Below are 21,225 nucleotides of genomic sequence, written 5' to 3'. Positions count from 1 at the left end.
AGGGGGGGGGGGGGGGGAAAAAAAAAAAAAAACCCCCCCCCCCCCCCAAATTAAAAAAAAAAAAAAAAATAGAAAGAAAAAAACATCCTGTGGCGCGCTGCCTGGTTCCCGGGAAGACTAGCCAGCACCAGGGGGTGGGGGAGTGCGAGCTGAAAGCTGCTGGAGAGTGAGCAGCCCTAGCAGGGATGGACATGATGCTGTTGGTGCAGGGTGCTTGTTGCTCGAACCAGTGGCTGGCGGCGGTGCTCCTCAGCCTGTGCTGCCTGCTACCCTCCTGCCTTCCGGCTGGACAGAGTGTGGACTTCCCCTGGGCTGCTGTGGACAACATGATGGTCAGAAAAGGGGACACGGCGGTGCTTAGGTAGGAAGAACGTCGTGCTTTTTCGTACTTGTCTCAGTCTGTCTTTCTGTCTCTCTTTCCACCTTTCTTGCCTTCTTTTTAAACCAAGTAATGATGCTGGTGGTGATCACTATCAAAAGACTACATTTCAGGAAATTCAGTTGCTGATTCTGCGTGGATCCATGGCCACTTTACCCCGGGGCAGGTAGCAAGCCGGACTGGTGATGCAAAAGCACTTTGCCGGAACGACAGGTAGCCCACGGATGAGTGAAGTGTGAGGTTTAAGAGGGGCAGGTGCCACTTGGAAACTAAATTCACAAGGTCTCTGTTTTATTGTCATGGGGTACTCTTGGAGAGTCTGACAAGTTTATCAGGTTGTTTCTATTTTACTGCAGCCTAAGCGACTTTTTCAAACTGATGGCTGGCTCCCTGCTCCTATGTATTTTCCCTCTCACTTGGACACTTAGGCTCAATTTCTCCCTTTTCAGTTTTCTTTCTTTCCTCTTACCGCTTTCTCCCTTTTCTTTTTATCCCTTCGTTTTCTTTTTTTTCCATCTCCCCCCCTTCTTCCTTTGCCTCTTTTCATTCCTTTTTATTTTTCCTCCCTTTTTTCTCCTCATATTTTCTTTTTTATCTCCACCACTCTAATTTCTCACCTCTTATTTAACCCACTTTTCTCCACTCTTTACCTTTCTCCATTCCCCATTTTTCTTCTTCATTAATATCCCTGTTCTGTGATCTCTCTCTCTCTCTCTGTCTCTCTGTTTCTCTGTCTCTGTCTCTCTCTGTCTCCCTCTGTCTCTCTCTCTCTTTTTGACTCACATTTCCCATCTCTTTCCCCATATCGGTTCCCATCCCTGTCAGACACACGTATGTTCCCTCTAACCCCTCTCAGTACCATTTTCTCACCCTCACAAATCTCTCTTTCTTAACCACACTCCCTCACATACTCTGTTTCACATTCTCACACATGCTGGCACTTCCATACTCTCCCTAACAACCACTTTCACATTCAGATTCTCTTCTACTGTCTAAAAGGCACACGCTACTTCACTGTTCCACACATTGTCACTCACACATGTGTACACACAGTCTCTCTCTTTCCTCTCTCTATCCCCTCATCTTTCCCTTTTCCTCCCTTTTCCCATTTTAAGTTTTGCTTTTGCTCACTCTCCCTTCTTCCCTTCTTTTCCCCAAGCCTGAGCATCAAAATGTTTTGTCATTAATGAACATCCATAGACTAATTTTATCTTTAAACAACACTGCAGATAAGCTTCTAGAAACAGTTTTTCTCCTGTGAAAATATAAATTGATAATCAGCGGTGCTTAGATCTAAACAAGGCTAAATGCCCTTATTCCTTCATTTCCCATTGCCCTCCCTTCACCCCATGACACTTCCACCTGACATATATCTCAAATCTCCCTGAAAGATCTTCTTTCTCTCCACTGGGTGGTAGTTGGCTTGTAAGTGCAGATTGCACAAAGTCAGTATGTGTGGCATGTCTAAGGTGAAACAGAGTGGGCTATGTTTTATTTGAGTCATGCAATATATTTTAAATTTAATGATCTGGGATCTGGGTGTGGTAAATGATTTACACCTTCTAAAATATGCTTATGAGTCCAAATTCATCTGGAATACTATTGTAGTTTCTAATATACATTAATAATGTGCTTTTATAATATATGCTATATCTACTGTAAATGCAAAATGCCACTGGATGTATACAAAAGTAACAAATGATTTGTTATAACTTAGTAAAATACCTTTCATTGTTGGTAAAAGAGATGAACTTTTGGTCACACACAGGATATAAATTAAATCCTTATTTATGTTCTTTATATTAAGTTTGTTTTGGAAGTTTAAACAACAGTAAGGATGAAGTGCTATCTTTAGAGGTAGCAAACACTTATTGGAGCTGCAATCTATATGTTTGTAGCAGCATATTGCCTATTTGTAATGAGCATTAACACTTTCAATCTAAAGGATTTGATAGACTGCTTGTCTTTTAATGGTATATCTTAGATGTTTTGTTTCTATTAAAATAACTGAACCCATGTTCTGCCTCTAGGAGACCTATATTTAGTTCAGTCATTGCTTCCAATAGTGAAGCTTCTCTAACTAGTGACACCAATATCCTTCCTGGTTTGTTGTTTTGGTGCAGTCCTCATTTACTTGTGTGCACTGTACCTCATCCATTTATATGCCATATCCTGAGTTTTGTCATATCTTAGTTTAGGGAACTTTTGACTTTTAAACTTTTAAAAGAGACTACAACCTCTGTCTCTTCTGAATAATGTTTCTAACCAATTACAATGTTTTTTAAAATAAACAGAATCTTTTTTTTTGTCATATGAAACAAATCCAATCTGCATTACTTTTTACTCAGAGTAATTTGCTTACAGTAATTCTAGAATTCTCTAGGGAGTATCCTATTTTTTATCTTTTTACATTGCCCACAGGTTTTAAACACTTTTAACATGTATATTTATAAGAAATCCTCTTTCTCTTAAAAAAAATGTTAAATTATGTCAGTTATTTTTCTTGACTCATCTGCAACTGGTATTTGCTGTGTTCATAGACCAGTACAGAAGAGCTTAAGGACTAATTGAGTGTAAGTCAGGTGACACACTTTTCATCAAAAGTAATGACACAGAGTTATAGTTTATGTTTTCACTTTGGATACTTGGAATTGTATTTGATCTAATTATCTAATTCATTAGAACACAAAACAAACAAAACAAAATCTTCCCTAATAGATACACACCCTCACGTCAAAGTACAGAAATCTAGTACTCAAGAGAACACTTTACTGAATTACATGAGTTCATTTATTAAGCTTTACACAGTATACTCTATTTTTAATGTAACACATTCCTCAAAGTATCTCTAATAAAAAGCAAATAATGGCATAAAAGTTATCAAATAACTAAGTGCTAAAGGCCTGAAAGTGCAAACGTGTCAGTCAGTGACTCTGTTGCTTGTGGTTACGTTAATGAAACAGAAGTTTAAAGGTCAAATCATACGTTTTTATCTCCTAAATGCCAGAATGTCTGTTTTAGAGAAAAGAATCAAGAAAAGCAAAACTTCTCTTAAGTGGTGTTATCATACAAAAGGGAATTCATTCTGTGATCCACAAACTGTATCTATCATTTTGTAAATCACCTTCTCTATTTGGCTTAAATAGAGGACTTATAATGAAGTTCCATTTAGTTATTTCAACATTCTTATCATTTTAACTTTGCCTCTTAAGGTTAGTGAAGCAATATATTAAATGTCAAAATGTCCATTATTTCTAATAATGATATTCACTGATAAATCTCTGAAGGATTCACATGAGGTATTTGGACATTCTTGATAAAGTATTTAATGTTGCATCTATTCAGTACAATAACTTTGGTACTTCCCTTACCTAAACTTTAAATGAATGCATGGATGTCTAGAATACATTGTAATTTGCTACCAATACAAATTAATATTTTCATTAACTTATGAGATACTAGATATTAGATTGCTACCACATTTAATACTTATTGCTATTTTATGCTTAACAGAACATGTTAATTTGTGTATGGAGAAATTAACTTCTTCTCTAGTCTTCAAATTGCATTTTAAAGTACATGGAAGATCTGAGTTAATGCTTCATGAGGTGACATAGCAAAGAACAGGAGATGCTAGAACCACATTGGTCATGCTTCAGGACCCAGTGTTTCTAGACCTAGAAAATCAAGGGGAACATAATTCTGCTCTGGCTCAATACATTAATTTCAGATGACTTTTTTTTTTTTTGTAGTTTTGAAGCTACTTTAATGTGAATCACTCACTTTATTCTTACCTTATTAACAAATACAGTTATGTTAACATGTCCAAAAACGTTTAATATTCTTTGGAGATAATACAAGGAATAGCCTCATTTATATCATCACAGTTTTTAAAAAGGCATGTCGTTTTTAAGCTAGTTCTTTCATCGGTTTCTACTTCAACTCATCTGTGAATTTTGTACATTTTAAGCTGCCATTCTGATATGAATTCAAAATATCCTATTCTCTGTTGTGCTTTAATCAAAGGAAGGAAGGAAGGTTCTTTTCTTAAATGTGATATCTTCTTTAGCAAAGTTGAACACAACTTTGTCATTTTAATGCAATAGATTTGAATGGAAGTTATATGAGATCCTAATAATGATATTGTAATAAGGCAGAAGACTTTTGTTTCAAGCATGCAGCATAGCGCACATTTATGCTGAAGATATTTCCATTGGAAGTCACAAAACTTTTACAAGTAGATTTATAAATGGATATGACAAGCATTTATTACTTCTCAGCCTATTTGTCCAATACATTTGCCTTTTGATTACGTTAATTAGTTTTGGTTTAAAATGTATGCTATTGGATACAAGAAAATAAATGATTTATGTATGAGAATGCAGAATTACCAATAACAATAGAGTCGATTATACTGTACTTTTGGAATATCATTGAAGAGTCTCTTCAGTGAGACTCTTCAAACTCATCTGTTAAGTCATCCCTACACATTGATGCATCAGATATTCCAAATGTACTGTTCAACTATATAGGCATTTTTAGTTTAGAACATTAAGGCACTATTTAAAAACCTACATCCTTATTAAATAGTGTCATTGAACAAATATTTTTAAAATTCTGAGGGGTTTTTTCCTTCTTTAAAGGAGAAGTGGTAATAGATAGTCATGCTGAGTCATTTTGGAAAAATGCACTCCAAAATATGGAATAAAATGCTACAGTGTTACCTGTAGTGATTTGCAGAGCTGTTCTATTAGCATGACACATTACTTGATACATTAATACACAATCATTCATTATATTAAAGAACAACATAGTATTTTTAAATTTTGTAGATAAATTTATTTTTGTCCAATTTTTTTTAGTTTAGAAGATCTGATAAGCCCATGTGGTTGTATGTCTTTGAGCACAAGCATATGTTAATGAACTACTTATATTAAATAGATTGGATTTACAATTAAATAGCTCCATGAGATAAGTTTATTCTGAAATACCTGATATTTGAATGTTTGGAGAAATGTTCACATCCTCTATATGACAGTTCTAGGCCTGATTAACCAGATCCAACCTTCATCCTTCTCCTATGCTGTGCTATTGGAGATAGATGATGAAGCTAATCCCCAGGCTGCATTTCCCAGTTGTCCATGTCAGCTGTCTTCAGGCTGTGGTTGTCCAATGGAAGGTAGTTTTAGGAGAAGGGAGGATATGATGTGTGAGAGGCCAAGGTGTTTCTCCCATCCTTCATTGCTTTGGGCAGTGTTCAACAGTGTCTCCATCTCCCACCGGATAAACGGCTCTTGGGCTTCTGTATACTGCCTCACCCATTTGTTCTTCCATCCTAAAAGTAGCAATGGCTTCCTGCTGTTCTAACTGTTGGGCTGTCTTATCATCATGTGTTCTTCTTCTCAACTTTTCCATCCTCTTTGCAATCAATTCCCTGCATTAAATTCCCTCTGTTTTAAATATTCAGAATGGTTTACATTTTGCTGGTAGAACCCTGATTGATACATGGTGAAAAGTAATAGTTTCAGTGATTTTAAATATATTGGGTTGAATTACTGTTTTGCTCACGGTAACATAAATGTTGCTTCCTAGAACTGGATATAATAGTTGTTTAAGGTGGTAGGCATAGAACCATAACAACACTGGTGCATATTACGAAGAAGAAAAATGGATATTTGGGGTATTGTCCACACCCAGATTATAGTGAGCACAATAAACCAATTGTATAAATATTTAGTTAAATATATGATTGAATAATTAATTTCAGAAGAAAAAATATAAAGATGCTATGCATGGGAAAATAAAGTAGTTGAAGAATATAAATTGGCAAGAATCAATAATACTGTTTTTGTTTTGTTTTTTTTCCCCCACTGAGCAAAAGAGAACCAGGGCTAAACTCTGTCTGTGGATATGTGGTCAAAATGCTGAACTAATTCCTACAGTGTTGACTATTGAAATCAATAGGAATTAAAAGCCTTTCTTTTATGTAGCTTAATACCTGAAGAGCAAATCAAAGTTTCCAGTTTCTTATGAATTATATGATCATAACAGTACACATAACCACTGTAGAAATTAGTCTCTCAAGCCATTTGAAACTTTTTGTTAGAAATCAGATCACTTTTCTACCATATCCTATTCAAAATGTCATACACTAAGACATTATAGACATCACATCACTAACATGGAAGAGCTAAGGGAAGCTTTATTAGTCGGTATTGTTTGTTTTTACTCTCCCGCTTAACTGAGTATTAGATGATGTGGTGACCTTCCCCTTACATTCTTCAAAGTTCTTTCTAAAAGGTATTTTGTAGGTGTCTGGCTCCAATATAAACAAGCAGTCACCATAAAGTCCTACTTCTGGTGACTTTCCCCACATTTTTGCAGGAAAGATGGTAATTTAAAACCATAATTAATGCAATGACCATCTCTAAAGAACGCTCAAGAGAGGATTCCTGAGTTGGGAAGGAAGTCATACTTAACTCATTCTTCTCAAAGTTTTGCTAATCCATTATAGATTGTCATGGACATTTTCTGTGTATAAGAGAAAATAAAATGTATTGCTCCGTTTTTCCTTGGAACATCACATTACCTGCCTTTTGGCTTTTGTAGAGGAAACTTTAAATTGGACCACAGGTTATTTTGTCAGGTATTTTATGTGTTTCAAGTTCACCAATGGAAACAAACTTCCCAAACTACTAGAGAGTAAAATCTAGGACTTTTCTACACGGGCATAATCATTATCAAATTGGATTTTGATTAGTCCACTGTATCTAAAAATACGATTTACAAGATGTTGGAGAAATTTAATAGTAGTAAGAAGTTTTTTGACGTTTTGTTAAAGTACTTTCTGTTTTTTACTGTATTAATTTTGGTTGTCAAAACACAAGGGTTTGTAAGCTCTGTGACTGTTGTTCATCTATTTCTAGGGCTTTAACGTTGAACCTTGCATATATCAGGCCAACATCCACTATATTTTAAATTAATGAATTTTTTGGAAGGATAAGCGAAGGATTAAATGTATTTGTTCCTTGGTTTATTAATTGTTTCCAATTTAATAATATTGTAATAGATATGATATGATAGATCTGTGTGTTTATAGTGATTAAGTATTTTTTATCGAATCCATTTATCAGTGGTCTCTGCCTTAAGTAATTCCTGCAGAAGTCCTAGTGGGTTGAGACACACACATTGGAATCGTTCAGTGTCTTTAAATTCAGGACACAATCTACTAGTGGGTCTTGAAGAAAATGTACTGGATACTAAAACTATTTAAAAAAAAATAAAATATACTAAAATGTACTAAATATACTAAAATAGGGTAGAAAGCATTTTACATAATAAAGATAAGTATCATTTAATTAAACTTTTATTTTGTGTGTTTGTGTGTACTGTGTCAAGATTTTAGATTATATATATATATATATATATATATATATATTTTACTGTGGGTTTCAGCAGAAAATGTTTGGAATGCAATGATACAGTTGTAAGATTATTGAAATGTACTTATAGTTTTAAGAAGATCTAAGATTTTAAATTATGTAGGTAGTTTTTTGCTCTTTGCAATTATAATCAACAGATAACAGGAACAGTTTGAAATTGCAAAATGTCTGTTGTAACTTTCTGACATTTTTTTCTGTTTCTACCTCAACTAATGGAGCCTCCTCTTCCTTTCTTCTAAGGCTTCAATTAAATAAAATCAATAAAGATACAGAGGTAGAGAGAATTGGCTATTTGCTTTGAATGAATAACTCTCAATTGTGAAAAGTAGTTACACTCCCCAAGCCAGAGCATAACTATTGTATCATTCTGTCTCTCAGAGGTAGGTCAACATTACTTTATAAACCACAGGGTATTGATACTAGCTGATAGAATTTTAATGTGGTCATGTGGCTTTGATTTATAATGTTGAGGAGGTTATCTATTAGCATTGTAGTTTCAAAGCCATATCAAGTTCTGAATCCTGACAGAGGACCTTTGATGCTCTTAAGCACCCAGCTGGCATGGAATTTGGTCTTTTAATCACTTTCTTTAGGAAAAGGGGAATATAGGAAAGGAGGAATTTGGCAGTGTTGCCAGCATTAAGTGTTGCTCTTTTGAACAGAAGCCAATACATTATACTTTCCAGGTAGCTGGTATTTGTTCAATTTAAGAAAGATGTTTATAACCCTTTTTGGTCCAGAAGTAAATTGCTCTTCACTGAATTTCACTAAGTTGTTTGGACACAGGTCCAGTGCCCATGCTGAAGCTATAAGATAGGGCTGATTTAAAGCTGTAACTACTGCCATAAAGTATTGAAAGATTTTGGACGATTTAAAGGGCAATGGGAAAAAATGTGTTCTGTTGTCTTCGGAAACCCCTTTACTCTCATGCAACTAAAGTAAATTTAGAGATATTAAAAGGATTTGAGAGATATTATGAACATAAGAGCTATAATCAGAAGGCAGAGGGTATTGTTTGTATATTCTCTCTAATAACATCACATACTCTTGTATCAGAATATTACATGAATAAATCGAAGGGATCATAAAGTTTCCCTAATGTTATAGATATAATATTTCTTATAGAAGATCATACTTAGATATATCTGATTTGTAAATAACCTATTTTCAAATTAATATCTTGGTACTTGATCAGCTAAATAGAAAATGGTATCTCTACTACTTAACATATTGCTGGCACATTGTTAGTGCTCAAAATCTGTTTTTATTCCTGTCCTGATCCTAGGGGATATATGTATATGTATAGCTGATTCACTTTGTTATAAAGCAGAAACTAACACACCATTGTAAAGCAATTATACTACAATAAAGCTGTTAAAAAAAAAATCTGAATGTTGAATGAAGGAATTGAAGGAAAGAGGGAGGAAAGGAGAGAGGAAGAAAGGGTGGGAAGAAAGTATGTTGCGATATATGAGTGACTTCTAATCAAAATCTAAAACTTTGGTCACTGGGATACATAAAATTCAGCCCATATTGTACTACATGGAATAATTATAATAAAAAGGAATAAATCTTATTTCATGTAATTCATTAAATAATTAGAATAATCTTAAGCCTGCATCCTTCCCATGAGGAAGTGATATACATCGTACACACTGAAGTTCTGAAAAAGTATTTTACACTCAAGTTTATGTCTTCCTTCCATGTTACTAGTCCATTTGTGTTTATTTTAAAAGATAGTAGCATTTTACCTTGGCCTGTAGTTGGATCGGGGGCGAATTTGGGGGAATATGTTCACAAAAAGAATTATATATAATTCTTTGTGTAACTGCTCCCCTGTCTTCTTGAGCATATGTCATTGATCATTTTTCTTGCTCACACATCACTTATATGAAATAATAGGTATAAAGAGTTACTTTTGCTTATGCACAGAGTTTATCTTCTGTTGTAATTGTTTAGTTGCACTGAAACCTGTCATGCTTTGAGGTGTCTAGGATGGGAGTGAAAAGAGTGTGAATACCTACTGCTGTACTTACTGGCTATGTGACCTTGAACAAATGCCTTACCTTCACTTCGTACCTCCCTGGCAGAACGACGTGGATTATGTGAGATAATGCATGTAAAATGCTAACATATTATCTGCCATTTAGTAAACACTACATTTATATTAGCTAATAATTTATCTGCTTTTCTTCTGCTAGTCTCAGTCTGAAATTCGTTACTTACTGATATGGGTATATTTCTCCCCATGTAAATCATTTTACCAATCATTTGTGAACCCACCGTATAATATTCATTGAACATATATTTTTGTTGTGATGTTGTTAAAGTAACACTTAAGTAAAACCTTGTGATATCAAATGGTGAGCTGAACCTTGGTTCAACAGAAGACTGCAGGGAAAATTGAAACAGAGAAGTTTGTTTCTCACAGGGCTTGGAGGAAGTACACGGCATACCTCCAGGGGCTTCACGGAGAGGTCAAGGCAGGATGCCTGCAGAGAGAGTGGCAGGACCTGGGGCACATGACTTTATTAGGGTTCCTGGATGGGGTGCTTTTGGGTTCCCTGGCTAATGCCAGACTGGTCCATTCAAACCAAAAAGAGTAGGGATCTAAGGGATGCACACGTGGTAGACAGAGGAGAATGTTGCTCACAGGGGCTGCTGGGGAAGTGATGTTGGGAGCTTACATTTGCTTGTTAGTCTTCTCACCTTATCTAGGACATGCACTGGCCGGAGGGGCTAGTGTCAGTTCAAGGTCCCTTTGGCCCACTTGGCGTCCACTTGGTCACACAAAGTGGATGCCCAGGCAGGAATAGCATAGAGTAGTTTAGCTAAATTTTGACATTTTATATTTTATATTTTAAAGATTCTATTTAATGGGCATACTTGTATTTGTTGTTGTTGTTGAGCCCAACAAGCAAGTGAGAGGACTCCAAATCTGGAAGTAGAAACACACCAAAAAAGGTTTTATCTAATAGGGTGCAGACCCAGAGAACTCAGTAGCAGTGAAACCTCAAATTTTATTCTCAACAAACTGATGGTGATTTGATATACTTACCAGAAGTAAGAGATCATTGTAATTGGATGTTCACATGAAACATCAAAGACAGAAGAAAAAAATGAAAAGAGACAGAAGAGAGGAAATAAGAGGGATTAGAAAGTACAATGAGATGGCAGTTAGATTAACATTTGTGGCAGAGTTTAGAATGGCAGAGGTGATAACTGGTGACAGCATTGGACTTGTCAATAAGAGGGTTAAAATTTTAAAAAATGGCTATATAGGGCTTCCCTGGTGGCATAGTGGTTGAGAGGCTGCCTGCCGATGCAGGGGACATGGGTTCATGCCCCGGTCCGGGAAGATCCCACATGCCGCAGAGAGGCTGGGCCCGTGAGCCATGGCCACTGAGCCTGCGCGTCCGGACCCTGTGCTCTGCAACGGGAGAGGCCACAACAGTGAGAGGCCCGAGTACCGCAAAAAAAAAAAAAAAAAAAAAAAAATTCTGGATAAGGTAGCAAATAATTATTCAGGGTTAGAGATGCCCTTATGGTTTCTTAAGGCATCTGTATGTTATGCTGAAGGCAGTGCAGTTCAGAAGTAGTCTGTATGGGCAAGAACTTTCTGTCTATATTGCTATTTTTATCTACAGACAATATATACAGTAGAAGCTCAGAAAATATGAATGCTTGCTCTAATACTGAACATTTGCCAAATGCACAGCAGAATGATTTAAGTTTATAATCATGATGGAGCCATCAACATCATGATTCAGATTCAACTAACACATATTAAGTACCGACTATACGTGACATACTTTCACAACAATATGCAATGAGGTATTGCTTTTCCAGTTTTATAGCCAAGTAAATTCAAGCTTGAAAAAGTAATGTAACTTGCCCCAAGTGGAATAGGTAGTGGCTGAGCTGGAATTCAAATCTAGGTACTTTTATTCCAAGCTCCGTGACTTTATTATCTTGCATCTCTCCCTAGGAAAAGATCAAAATAATTGATAAATTTATTGCTTACTACACTATTAAATATTATTAAGAACAAGCTGCATTTTAGTTACTAAGTTGATAATGATTAAAAAAGTCAAGAAGACATGTCATGGATTTGGTGAAAAATGTGAAATTATTTTAAATGAGAGTAATTACTTAGAATACATTACATAGTCATAAGTATTTACTAGTTGGAAAATAGTGAATTCTTAAAACTATAAATATTCTAAAAAAAAAAGAAACCCTCTCATCCCAAAATGATTTTATCCCTAATGATTACAAGCTACTGATAATATGAGAAAAGAAAATGAACAGCTTTTGAACGTCCTTTATAGTTAGGCATTATACATTGGTTACTTCCTCGAAACCTTGAAACAACCTACAGTTTTTCTCCTTTGTAAGTGGAGAAACAAACTCATAGAAGATGAAGATGAATATCTTTCTGAGCCTTAATACAGCTTGTTAATGGCATAACCAGGAGTTGATTCTAGGCCTATGAGTCTCCAAAGCCCTTGCTCATTTTTTTTTTTAAAGCCATAATATTTCTTGGAGGTTTTTGTATACTGTAGTCCTTAACAGAAAGGAAAAGAAGCCATTACTTGCTATTGTATTCTAAGTTCCCAAATTAATCTTTTGAATGCTAATTCTGGTGTAACTGAACAGCTGAATCAAGTTGAATTAGAACCCCCCTTTGAAAAGGGTTAGGCAGCCTAGAGTGTTGAGCACTGTTATTTCCCAAAATAGATGGGAAGATCAAAAAAAAAAAAAAAATTCAGGGACCTATAAAAGATGCTTTTATTTCAATTTCATTAAACATGTCAGTAATATGTTAAGAATCTTGTGTTTAATTTCAGTTAATCAATAAAATGAAACATTAGAATTAGACAGTTTTCCTTTTTCTGATAGCTGGTAGGAGTATGTAGATTTTAGAGCATAACTGAACGAAAACTTGTTTTTATCTGATCCTGTGTAATTTTAGAATTTTCTTAAATGTGTTACATATACACTTTCTGTAGATTTTTTGTGTGCACCCAAGAGGATACTTCATGATGACTTGTTCTTTGGTTACCCAAAGCTTTCCCAATATAAAGTCCTGTTTTTGTCTCATATCATTCAAGAACATTTTCAACCCTCTATAACCCCATTCTAACTCTTCCCTCTCTGAATTCCTACACCTTTCCGTTTTATTTTGTTTATTTTATCAATTTCACATTACAGTATATTGTTATCTATTTTGACTTTGCAAAAGACTGAAACAGCCATTGTCTTATATAATAGTCACTCACTTCTATTGTTGCAAATTCTTCAAGAACTTTGTATTTTGCTATTTGTATAGAATATGTTTACTAAATTCTGAGATACTTGAATTGATTTTTTATTTTCCTTTTGTCTTTCAGGAATTTGTTTTGTATTTTTCCCATTCATTGTGTAGTTTTTTTTCTGTAGAAACATGTTCTTTCAGGCATTCATTCACCAATTTTTCAACATGTATTTATTTATTTATTTTACAATTTATTTATTTATTTAATTTAATTTATTTTTGGGTGCATTGGGTCTTCGTTGCTGCATGCGGGCTTTTCTCTAGCTGTGGCTTTTCTAGAGTGGAGGCTACTCTTTGCTGTGGTGCGCGGGCTTATTGCTGTGGCTTTTGTTGCAGAGCATGGGCTCTAGGCTCACGGGATTCAGTAGTTGTGGCACGTGGGCTCAGTAGCTGTGGCTCACGGCTCTAGAGCACGGGCTCAGTAGGTGTGGTGCACGGGCTTAGTTGCTCGGCAGCATGTGGGATCTCCCCAGACCAGGGCTCAAACCCGTGTCCCCTGTGTTGGCAGGCAGATTCATAACCAGTGAGCCACCAGGGAAGCCCAACATATGTTTATTGAGTGCCTGTCATATGCTAGACACTTTCTATGAGTTTGAGATACAGTGATATAAGAGATAAGGTCTCGTCTATTGAATTTATGTTTTAGTTCAACCTATGTCTTTAAACAGTGTTGTGTAGAAAACTTATATTTGACTTTTTAACTTCACCAGCTATTAGCTCTGTGGTCACAGGCAAGTTATGTGGGTTTTATGAGACTCAGTTTTCTTGTCTGTAAAATAGAAATACTTATAGCTACTCCTATACTTTTCTAAATCCTACTAATAATGCATGTGAATGTATTCACAATATTCAGTATTCAGCACATAGTTGGTGCTCAATGTCAGTGTCTTTTCTTTCTCTTTCCCACCCTTGCTTTAATATTATAGATGTAATTTACAGCCAGGACTATCTAGTTAAAGGAATTGTTACATGTTATATTGTGCTTCCTGTGTTTCTGTTTGTTACCTAATATTTTCTGAGGCTTACCTACTTTTAGTTCAAGGCAGCTCTGTGGTACCTTGAAAAAGTAGAGTTAATCTGAACATATGATGACATCATTCATCTTATTTCTGTTTCTTGGAATTATTTTTTTCTTCATCTGAGTTGCTTTGCCTTTGTACTGTCCTCTCTTTTCTACTTTTGTACATGGATTTTCCCCTAAATTTATTGTTAGTTTTTGACATATTCTGAACTTCCATGAAGAATGTATTTTCTTCCTGACAGTTGCTTCTGTTTGCATCTAAACCTTCTTGTCATCATTATATGTTTCTTCTAAAATCCCACACTTTTCTCAATGTACTTACATTATCATTTTTCTTGGTTGGAAGGGTAATTTATAAGGAACACTTTGTAATTATCACCTGTTCATCTATTTGATCAACAGAGCAAACAGTATTTGAAATTATTCTGCCAATAATTCTTCATTGAAATAGTACTTCCATACTTTAGCCACTTCATTTTATGAATTAATTTGACCTTCTACTCCCAATAGAAAGTATAACACTTCTCTCTAATTTCAATAATTGATGAGCTGATTTTCTGACTTCCTGGGCATTCTAAAAAAAACATCTCATCATATTTGACATGTATAATCCTTGATTTCTGGCAGACAATATTTAAACTTTTCTATATCACCTAGCTTCAAGTAGCATACAATTTTATATGGAGAAATCACTAAAATGTAAATTATTGTTAATTTTCTTCATTTACATTAAAATCTCTATTCACCTCTCTTCTCCTATACAAGAATACTGTGCTTTTTCAAATTCCTTCTAAACCTTTCAATATCTTCATAATTTTTCTACTGCCAGCTACCTATACATAGGCTTTTAGGTTGGGCTCTTTTTTAAAAAAGCATCATATTTCATTGAATCATTAAAAAAACTTGGATCAGGAAACTGATTAAGATTAGTTACCTCTCTATAAAGTGGGTTAATGATAGTATCCAACCTATAGGTTATGAGAATTAAATGAGATGAGGTTTGCATATGGTACAAAATAAACAATAAATTTTAGCTATAACGATTTTTATAAATATCATTAACAATAGACCTTCATTAATAATTTAGGGGATTAGCTGACAGCAGCCAAAATCAAGATCCTCTGGTAATATGTTTACTTCTATACACTGCAGGATACTTTAGGGACTTATTTCATTAATTATTCTTTATTTCAGATAGGTCTTCTTGCTATTGCCCCATCTTTTGTGGGACTTTCTTCTCCTCAACAGGTGATTTTCCAAAATGGCTTTTCAGTAATTTCCAAGTTCTATTCATTTTCTAAATGTAGCTCAATGCTAATTTTTTTCATGGAATCTTTATTAATTGCTCAGAATTTAAGAGGTGAAAGAAAAATTTAAACACATGGGGGTATATATATCCCCAAATTTATATACACAAATATATACATACATGTACATATTTAAAAATTTATTTATTTCACACTTTTGTAAGCCCAAATAATTACCTTGCATTATTGCTGGACTGAATAAAATATGTTTGGTGAACATAAGCATCTCCTTCCTTGTATTTTAGTTATTTATATACATGTTTTATAAGATACCTCTACCCGACTCTAGGCCTTGAGAAGGAATAACTGTTACCTTAAGTGCCCTTGTATCCCCTAGGACCTTGAACGTCTTGGTGAGTAGAAAAAATATTTGTGGAAATAAGTAAATGAATCTACAAAAAACAGTTTCTCACAATAGAGTCTTTTGCATGTTTGGTTTGTGAAGTATCTATTTATGAGATACAGGTATATTTTTAATTTGTGAATTTATTATAGTTTGCTGTTAATTAACATTTTATACACAAGTCCCTCTTGGAGTAGAGGTTGAGGTGAATATGTATCCACATCTCCATTCCTTAGTGTTCATTTTAGTGTTATACAGATCACTTGCCAGAAATTTTGTGAGACGGGGGACATGTTTGCCTTATAAATATTACTGCCATACTCCCAAAAATATTAATATCAGTAACATTATAATGATACAATAACATGGATGGGAAATAGTCACACCAAAGATCATTTCAGGAATTAATCAGTGTGTTGTTATAATTTTTGTAAGTAACACTACCTAAAAATAAGAATTTGGGGTATTTGGTTAAACAAAATCACTTGAATTCTAGAGTGAATGGTGCTGTAGTGTTTTTCCCCCTAATTTTTTTGAGTAGAGGATCATAAATAGGATATCACAAGTTAGGAGGAAGAATTAAGTTACAACTTAAAGATAAAGGGGCCAGTCAAATACATTTCAGAGTGGTAGCATTGTGATGAATATTGTGTTATGATAATGAAGATAATACCTATGATTTCTGTAGCCTAATAAAATAATTTTTAAATTCATAAAATTAGGCAGGCAGCTCATTGGAGGCTTTTCAAATGTCTAATAAGTTCCTAATAGGTATACTTAATATTTTATGCCTTAGGGATTTAAGAAATAGAGCGCTCAGTTTTTTTTTTTTTAATCTTTATTGGAGTATAATTGTTTCACAGTACCACATTAGTTTCTGTTGTACACCAAAGTGAATCAGCCATGTGCATACATATGCCCCCATATCCCCTCCCTCTTGAGCCTCCCTCCCATCCTCCCTCTCCCACCCCTCTAGGTCATTGCAAAGCACCAAGCTGATCTCCCTGTGCTATGCTGCTGCTTCCCACTAGCTAAATATTTTACATTTGGTGGAGTATATATGTTGGTGCTACTCTTACAGTGCCCCAGCTTCTCCCTCCCACCCTGTGTCCTCAGGTCCATTCTCTATGTCTACATCTTTATTACTGCCGTGCAACTAGGTTCATCAGTACAATTTTTTTTTTATTCCATATATATGTGTTAGCACATGGTATTTGTTTTTCTCTTTCTGACTTACTTCACTCAGTATGACAAACTCTAGGTCCATCCACCTCAATACAAATAACTCAATTTTGTTTCCTTTTATGGCTGAGTAATATTCCATTGTATATATATGCCACATCTTCTTTATCCATTCATCTGTTGATGGACATTTAGGTTGGTTCCATATCCTGGCAATTGTAAATAGTGCTGCAATGAACAGTGTGGTACATGTCTCTTTTTAAATTATGGTTTTCTCAGGGTATATGCCCAGTGCTGGGATTGCTGGGTCATATGGTATTTCTATTTTTAGTTTTTTAAGGAGGCTCCATACTGTTTTCCATAGTGGTTCTTTCAGTTTACATTCTCACCAACAGTGCAGGAGGGTTCCCTTTTCACCACACCCTTTCCAGCATTTACTGTTTCTAGATTTTTTGATGATGGCCATTCTGACCTGTGTGAAGTGATACCTCATTGTAGTTTTGATTTGCATTTCTCTAATAATTTGTGATGTTGAGCATCTTTTCATGTGCCTCTTGGCCATCTGTATATCTTCCTTGGTGAAATGTCTATTTAGATCTTCCACCCATTTTTTAACTGGATTGTTTTGTTTTGTTTTTTTTTTTTTGATATTCAGTTCCATTAGCTCTTTGTATATTTTGGAGATTAATCGTTTGTTGTTTCATTTGCAAATATTTTATCCCATTCTGAGGGTTGTCTTTTTATCTTGTTCATGATTTCCTTTGCTGTGCTAAAGGTTTTAAGTTTAATTAGGTCCCATTTGTTTATTTTTGTTTTTATTTTCATTACCCTAAGAAATGGGTCAACAAAGATCTTTGTGTGATTTATGTCCAAGAGTGTTATGCCTAATTTTTCCTCTAAGAGTTTTATAGTGTCTGACCTTACATTTAGGTTTTTAATCCATTTTGAGTTTATTTTTGTGTACGGTGTTAGGGAGTGTTCTAATTTTATTCTTTTACATGTAGCTGTCCAGTTTTTCCAGCACCACTTATTGAAGAAGCTGTCTTTTCTCCATTGTATGTTTTTGCCACCTTTGTTGTAAATTAGGGGACCATAGGTGCTTGGGTTTATCTCTGGGCATTCTATCCCATACCATTGATCTATATTTCTGTTTTTGTGCCACTACCATACTGCCTTGATTACTGTAGGTTTGTGGGATAGTTTAAAGTCGGGGAACCTGATTCCTCCAACTCCATTTTTCTTTCTCAAGATTGCTTTGGCTATTCAGGGCCTTTTGTGTTTCCATACGAACTGTAAAATTTTTTGTTTAATTCTGTAAAGAATGACATAGTTTGAAAGAGATTGCACTGAATCTGTAGATTGCTTTGGGTAGTATAGTCATTTTCACAATATTGATTCTTCCAATCCAAGAACATGGTATATTTCTCCATCTGTTTATGTCATCTTTGATTTCTTTCATCAGTGTTTTATAGTTTTCTGAGTACAAGTCTTTCACTTCCTTAGGCAGGTTTATTCCTAGGTATTTTATTATTTTCGTTGCGATGGTAAATGGGATTGTTTCCTTAATTTCTCTTTCTGATTTTTTGTTGTTGGTGTATAGGATTGTCAGAGATTTCTATGCATTAATTTTGTATCCTGCAACCTCACCAAATTCATTGATTACTTCTAGTGATTTTCGAATGGCATCTTTAGGACTTTCTATGTATAGTATCATGTCATCTGCAAACAGTGACAGCTTTACTTCTTCTTTTCCAATTTGTATTCCTTTTATTTCTTTTTCTTCTCTGATTGCCGTGGCTAAGAATTTGTCCATTTCTACGTGGTTGTCCATTTTATTGGCATATAGTTGTTTGTAGTAGTCTCATAATCTTTTGTATTTCTGTGGTGTCAGTTGTGGTTTCTCCTTTTTCATTTTTGATTTTATTGATTTGTGTCCTCTCCCTTTTTTTTTTTGATGAGTCTAGCTAAGCATTTATCAATTTTGTTTATCTTCTCAAAGAACCAGTGTTTAGTTTTATTGATCTTTGCTATTGTTTTCTTCATTTCTATTTCATTTATTTCTGCTCTGATCTTTATGATTTCTTTCCTTCTATTGACTTTGGGTATTTGTTCTTCTTTCTCTAGTTGTTTTAAGTGTAGGGTTAGATTATTTATTTGAGATTTTTCTTGCTTCTTGAGGTGAAATTGAATTGCTATAAACTTCCCTCTTAGAACTGTTTTTGCTGCATCCCATAGGTTTTGGGTCATCCTGTTTTTGTTGTCATTTGTTTCTATGTAGTTTTTGATTTCTTTGATTTCTTCAGTGATCTCTTCGTTATTTAGTAGTGCACTGTTTAGCCTTCATGTATTTGTGTTTTTTACAGTTTTTTTCCCATAATTGCTTTCCAGTCTCATAGCGTTGTGGTCAGAAAAGATGCTTGATACGATTTCAATTTTCTTAAATTTTCCGAGGCTTGATTTGTGACCCAAGATGTGATCTCTTCTGAAGAATGTTCCATGTACACTTGAGAAGAAAGTGTATTCTGCCACTTCTGGGTGGGATGTTCTATAAATATCAATTAAATGTATCTGGTTTATTGTGTTGTTTAAAGCTTGTGTTTCCTTATTTATCTTCTGTTTGGATGATCTGTCCTTTGGTGTAAGTGGGGTGTTAAAGTCACCTACTTTTATTGTGTTACTGTCAATTTCTTCTTTCATGGTTGTTAGCATTTGCCTTATGTATTGAGGTGCTCCTATGTTGGGTGCGTGAACAATTATAATTGTTATATCTTTTTCTTGGATTGATCCCTTGATCATTATGTAGTGTCCTTCCTTATCTCTTATAAGAGTCTTTATTTTAAAGTCTATTTTATCTGATACGAGTATTGCTACTCCAACTTTCTTTTAATTTCCATTTGCATGGAATATCTTTTTCCATCCCTTCACTTTCAGTCTGTATGTGTCCCTAGGTCTGTAGTAGGTCTCTTCTAGACAGCATATATATGGGTATTGTTTTTGTATCCATTCAGCCAGTCTATGCCTTTTGGTTGGAGCATTTAATCCATTTACATTCAAGGTTATTTTCTATATGTATGTTCCTATTACCATTTTCTTAATTGTTTTGGGTTTGTTTTTGTGGGTCTTTTTCTTCTCTTGTGTTTCCCACCTTGAGAAGTTTCTTTAGCATTTGTTGTAAAGCTGATTTGGTGGTGCTGAATTCTCTTAGCTCTTGCTTGTCTGTAAAGGTTTTAATTTTTCTGTCGAATCTGAATGAGATTCTTGCTGGGTAAAGTAATCTTGGTTGTAGGTTTTTCCCTTTCATCACTTTAGGTATATCCTGCCACTCCCTTCTGACCTGAAGAGTTTCTGCTGAAAAATCAGCTGATAACCTTATGGGGATTCCTTTGTATGTTTTTTTTTTTTTTTTCCTCTCTCTTTCTGCTTTTAATATTTTTTTCTTTGGATTTAATTTTTGTTAGTTTGATTAATGTTTGTCTTGGTGTGTTTTTCCTAGGGTTTATCTGGTATGGGACTCTCTGTGCTTCCAAGACTTGCATGACTATTTCCTTTCCCATGTTAGGGAAGTTTTTGACTGTAATCTCTTCAAATATTTTCTCAGACCCTTTCTTTTTCTCTTCTTCTTCTGGGACCCCTGTAATTCGAATATTGGTGCATTTAATGTTGTCCCAGTGGTCACTGAAGTTGTCTTCAATTCTTTTCGTTCTTTTTCTTTATTCTGCTCCTCAGCAGTTATTTCCACCATTTTGTATTCCAGCTCACTTATCAGATCCTGCCTCAGTTATTCTGTTTTTGATTCCTTCTAGTGTATTTTCATTTCAGTTATTGTGTTGTTCATCTCTGTTTGTTTGTTCTTTAGTTCTCCTAGATCTTTGTTAAACATTTCTTATATCTTCTTAATCCATGCCTCTATTCTTTTTCCGAGATTCTGGATCATCTTTACTATCATTACTCTGGATTCTTTTTCAGGTAGTTTGCCTATTTCATGTTCATTTATTTTGTCTTGTAGGTTTTTACCTTGCTCCTTCATCTGTGACATATATTTTTGCACTTTTTTTTTTTTTTTTTTAAAGCCTTTTTTTTTTTTTTTTTTTAAAGTGGGACTGTGTTCCTGTCTTACTGGTTGTTTGGCCTGAAGCTTCCAACACTGGAGTTTGTAGGTTGTTGGGTAGAGCTGGGTCTTGGTGCTAAGATGAGGACCTCTCTTGAGACCTCACTCAGATGAATATTCCCTGGG

The 21,225-nt window shown here is 34.8% G+C and overlaps 1 protein-coding gene across 1 annotated transcript in view; it reads left to right on the top strand.

The window, feature by feature from the left end:
• Positions 1-185: 185 nt before the first annotated feature.
• The window catches only part of LOC103080507 (neuronal growth regulator 1), a gene marked incomplete at its 3' end in the record, with an annotated part of 563,118 nt that continues 542,078 nt past the window's right edge, over positions 186-21,225 (top strand). Inside the window, exon 1 of the mRNA XM_007460795.1 lies at positions 186-361. Coding sequence (XP_007460857.1) covers positions 186-361 — 176 coding nt within the window. The remainder of the gene's footprint in view (positions 362-21,225) is intronic.

The sequence above is a fragment of the Lipotes vexillifer genome, unplaced genomic scaffold (genome assembly GCF_000442215.2).
Source record: "Lipotes vexillifer unplaced genomic scaffold, Lipotes_vexillifer_v1.1 scaffold757, whole genome shotgun sequence".
Classification (NCBI taxonomy): Eukaryota; Metazoa; Chordata; class Mammalia; order Artiodactyla; family Lipotidae; genus Lipotes; species Lipotes vexillifer.
Note: the sequence above shows the minus strand (reverse complement) of the source record. Positions and strands in the feature narration are given on the sequence as shown.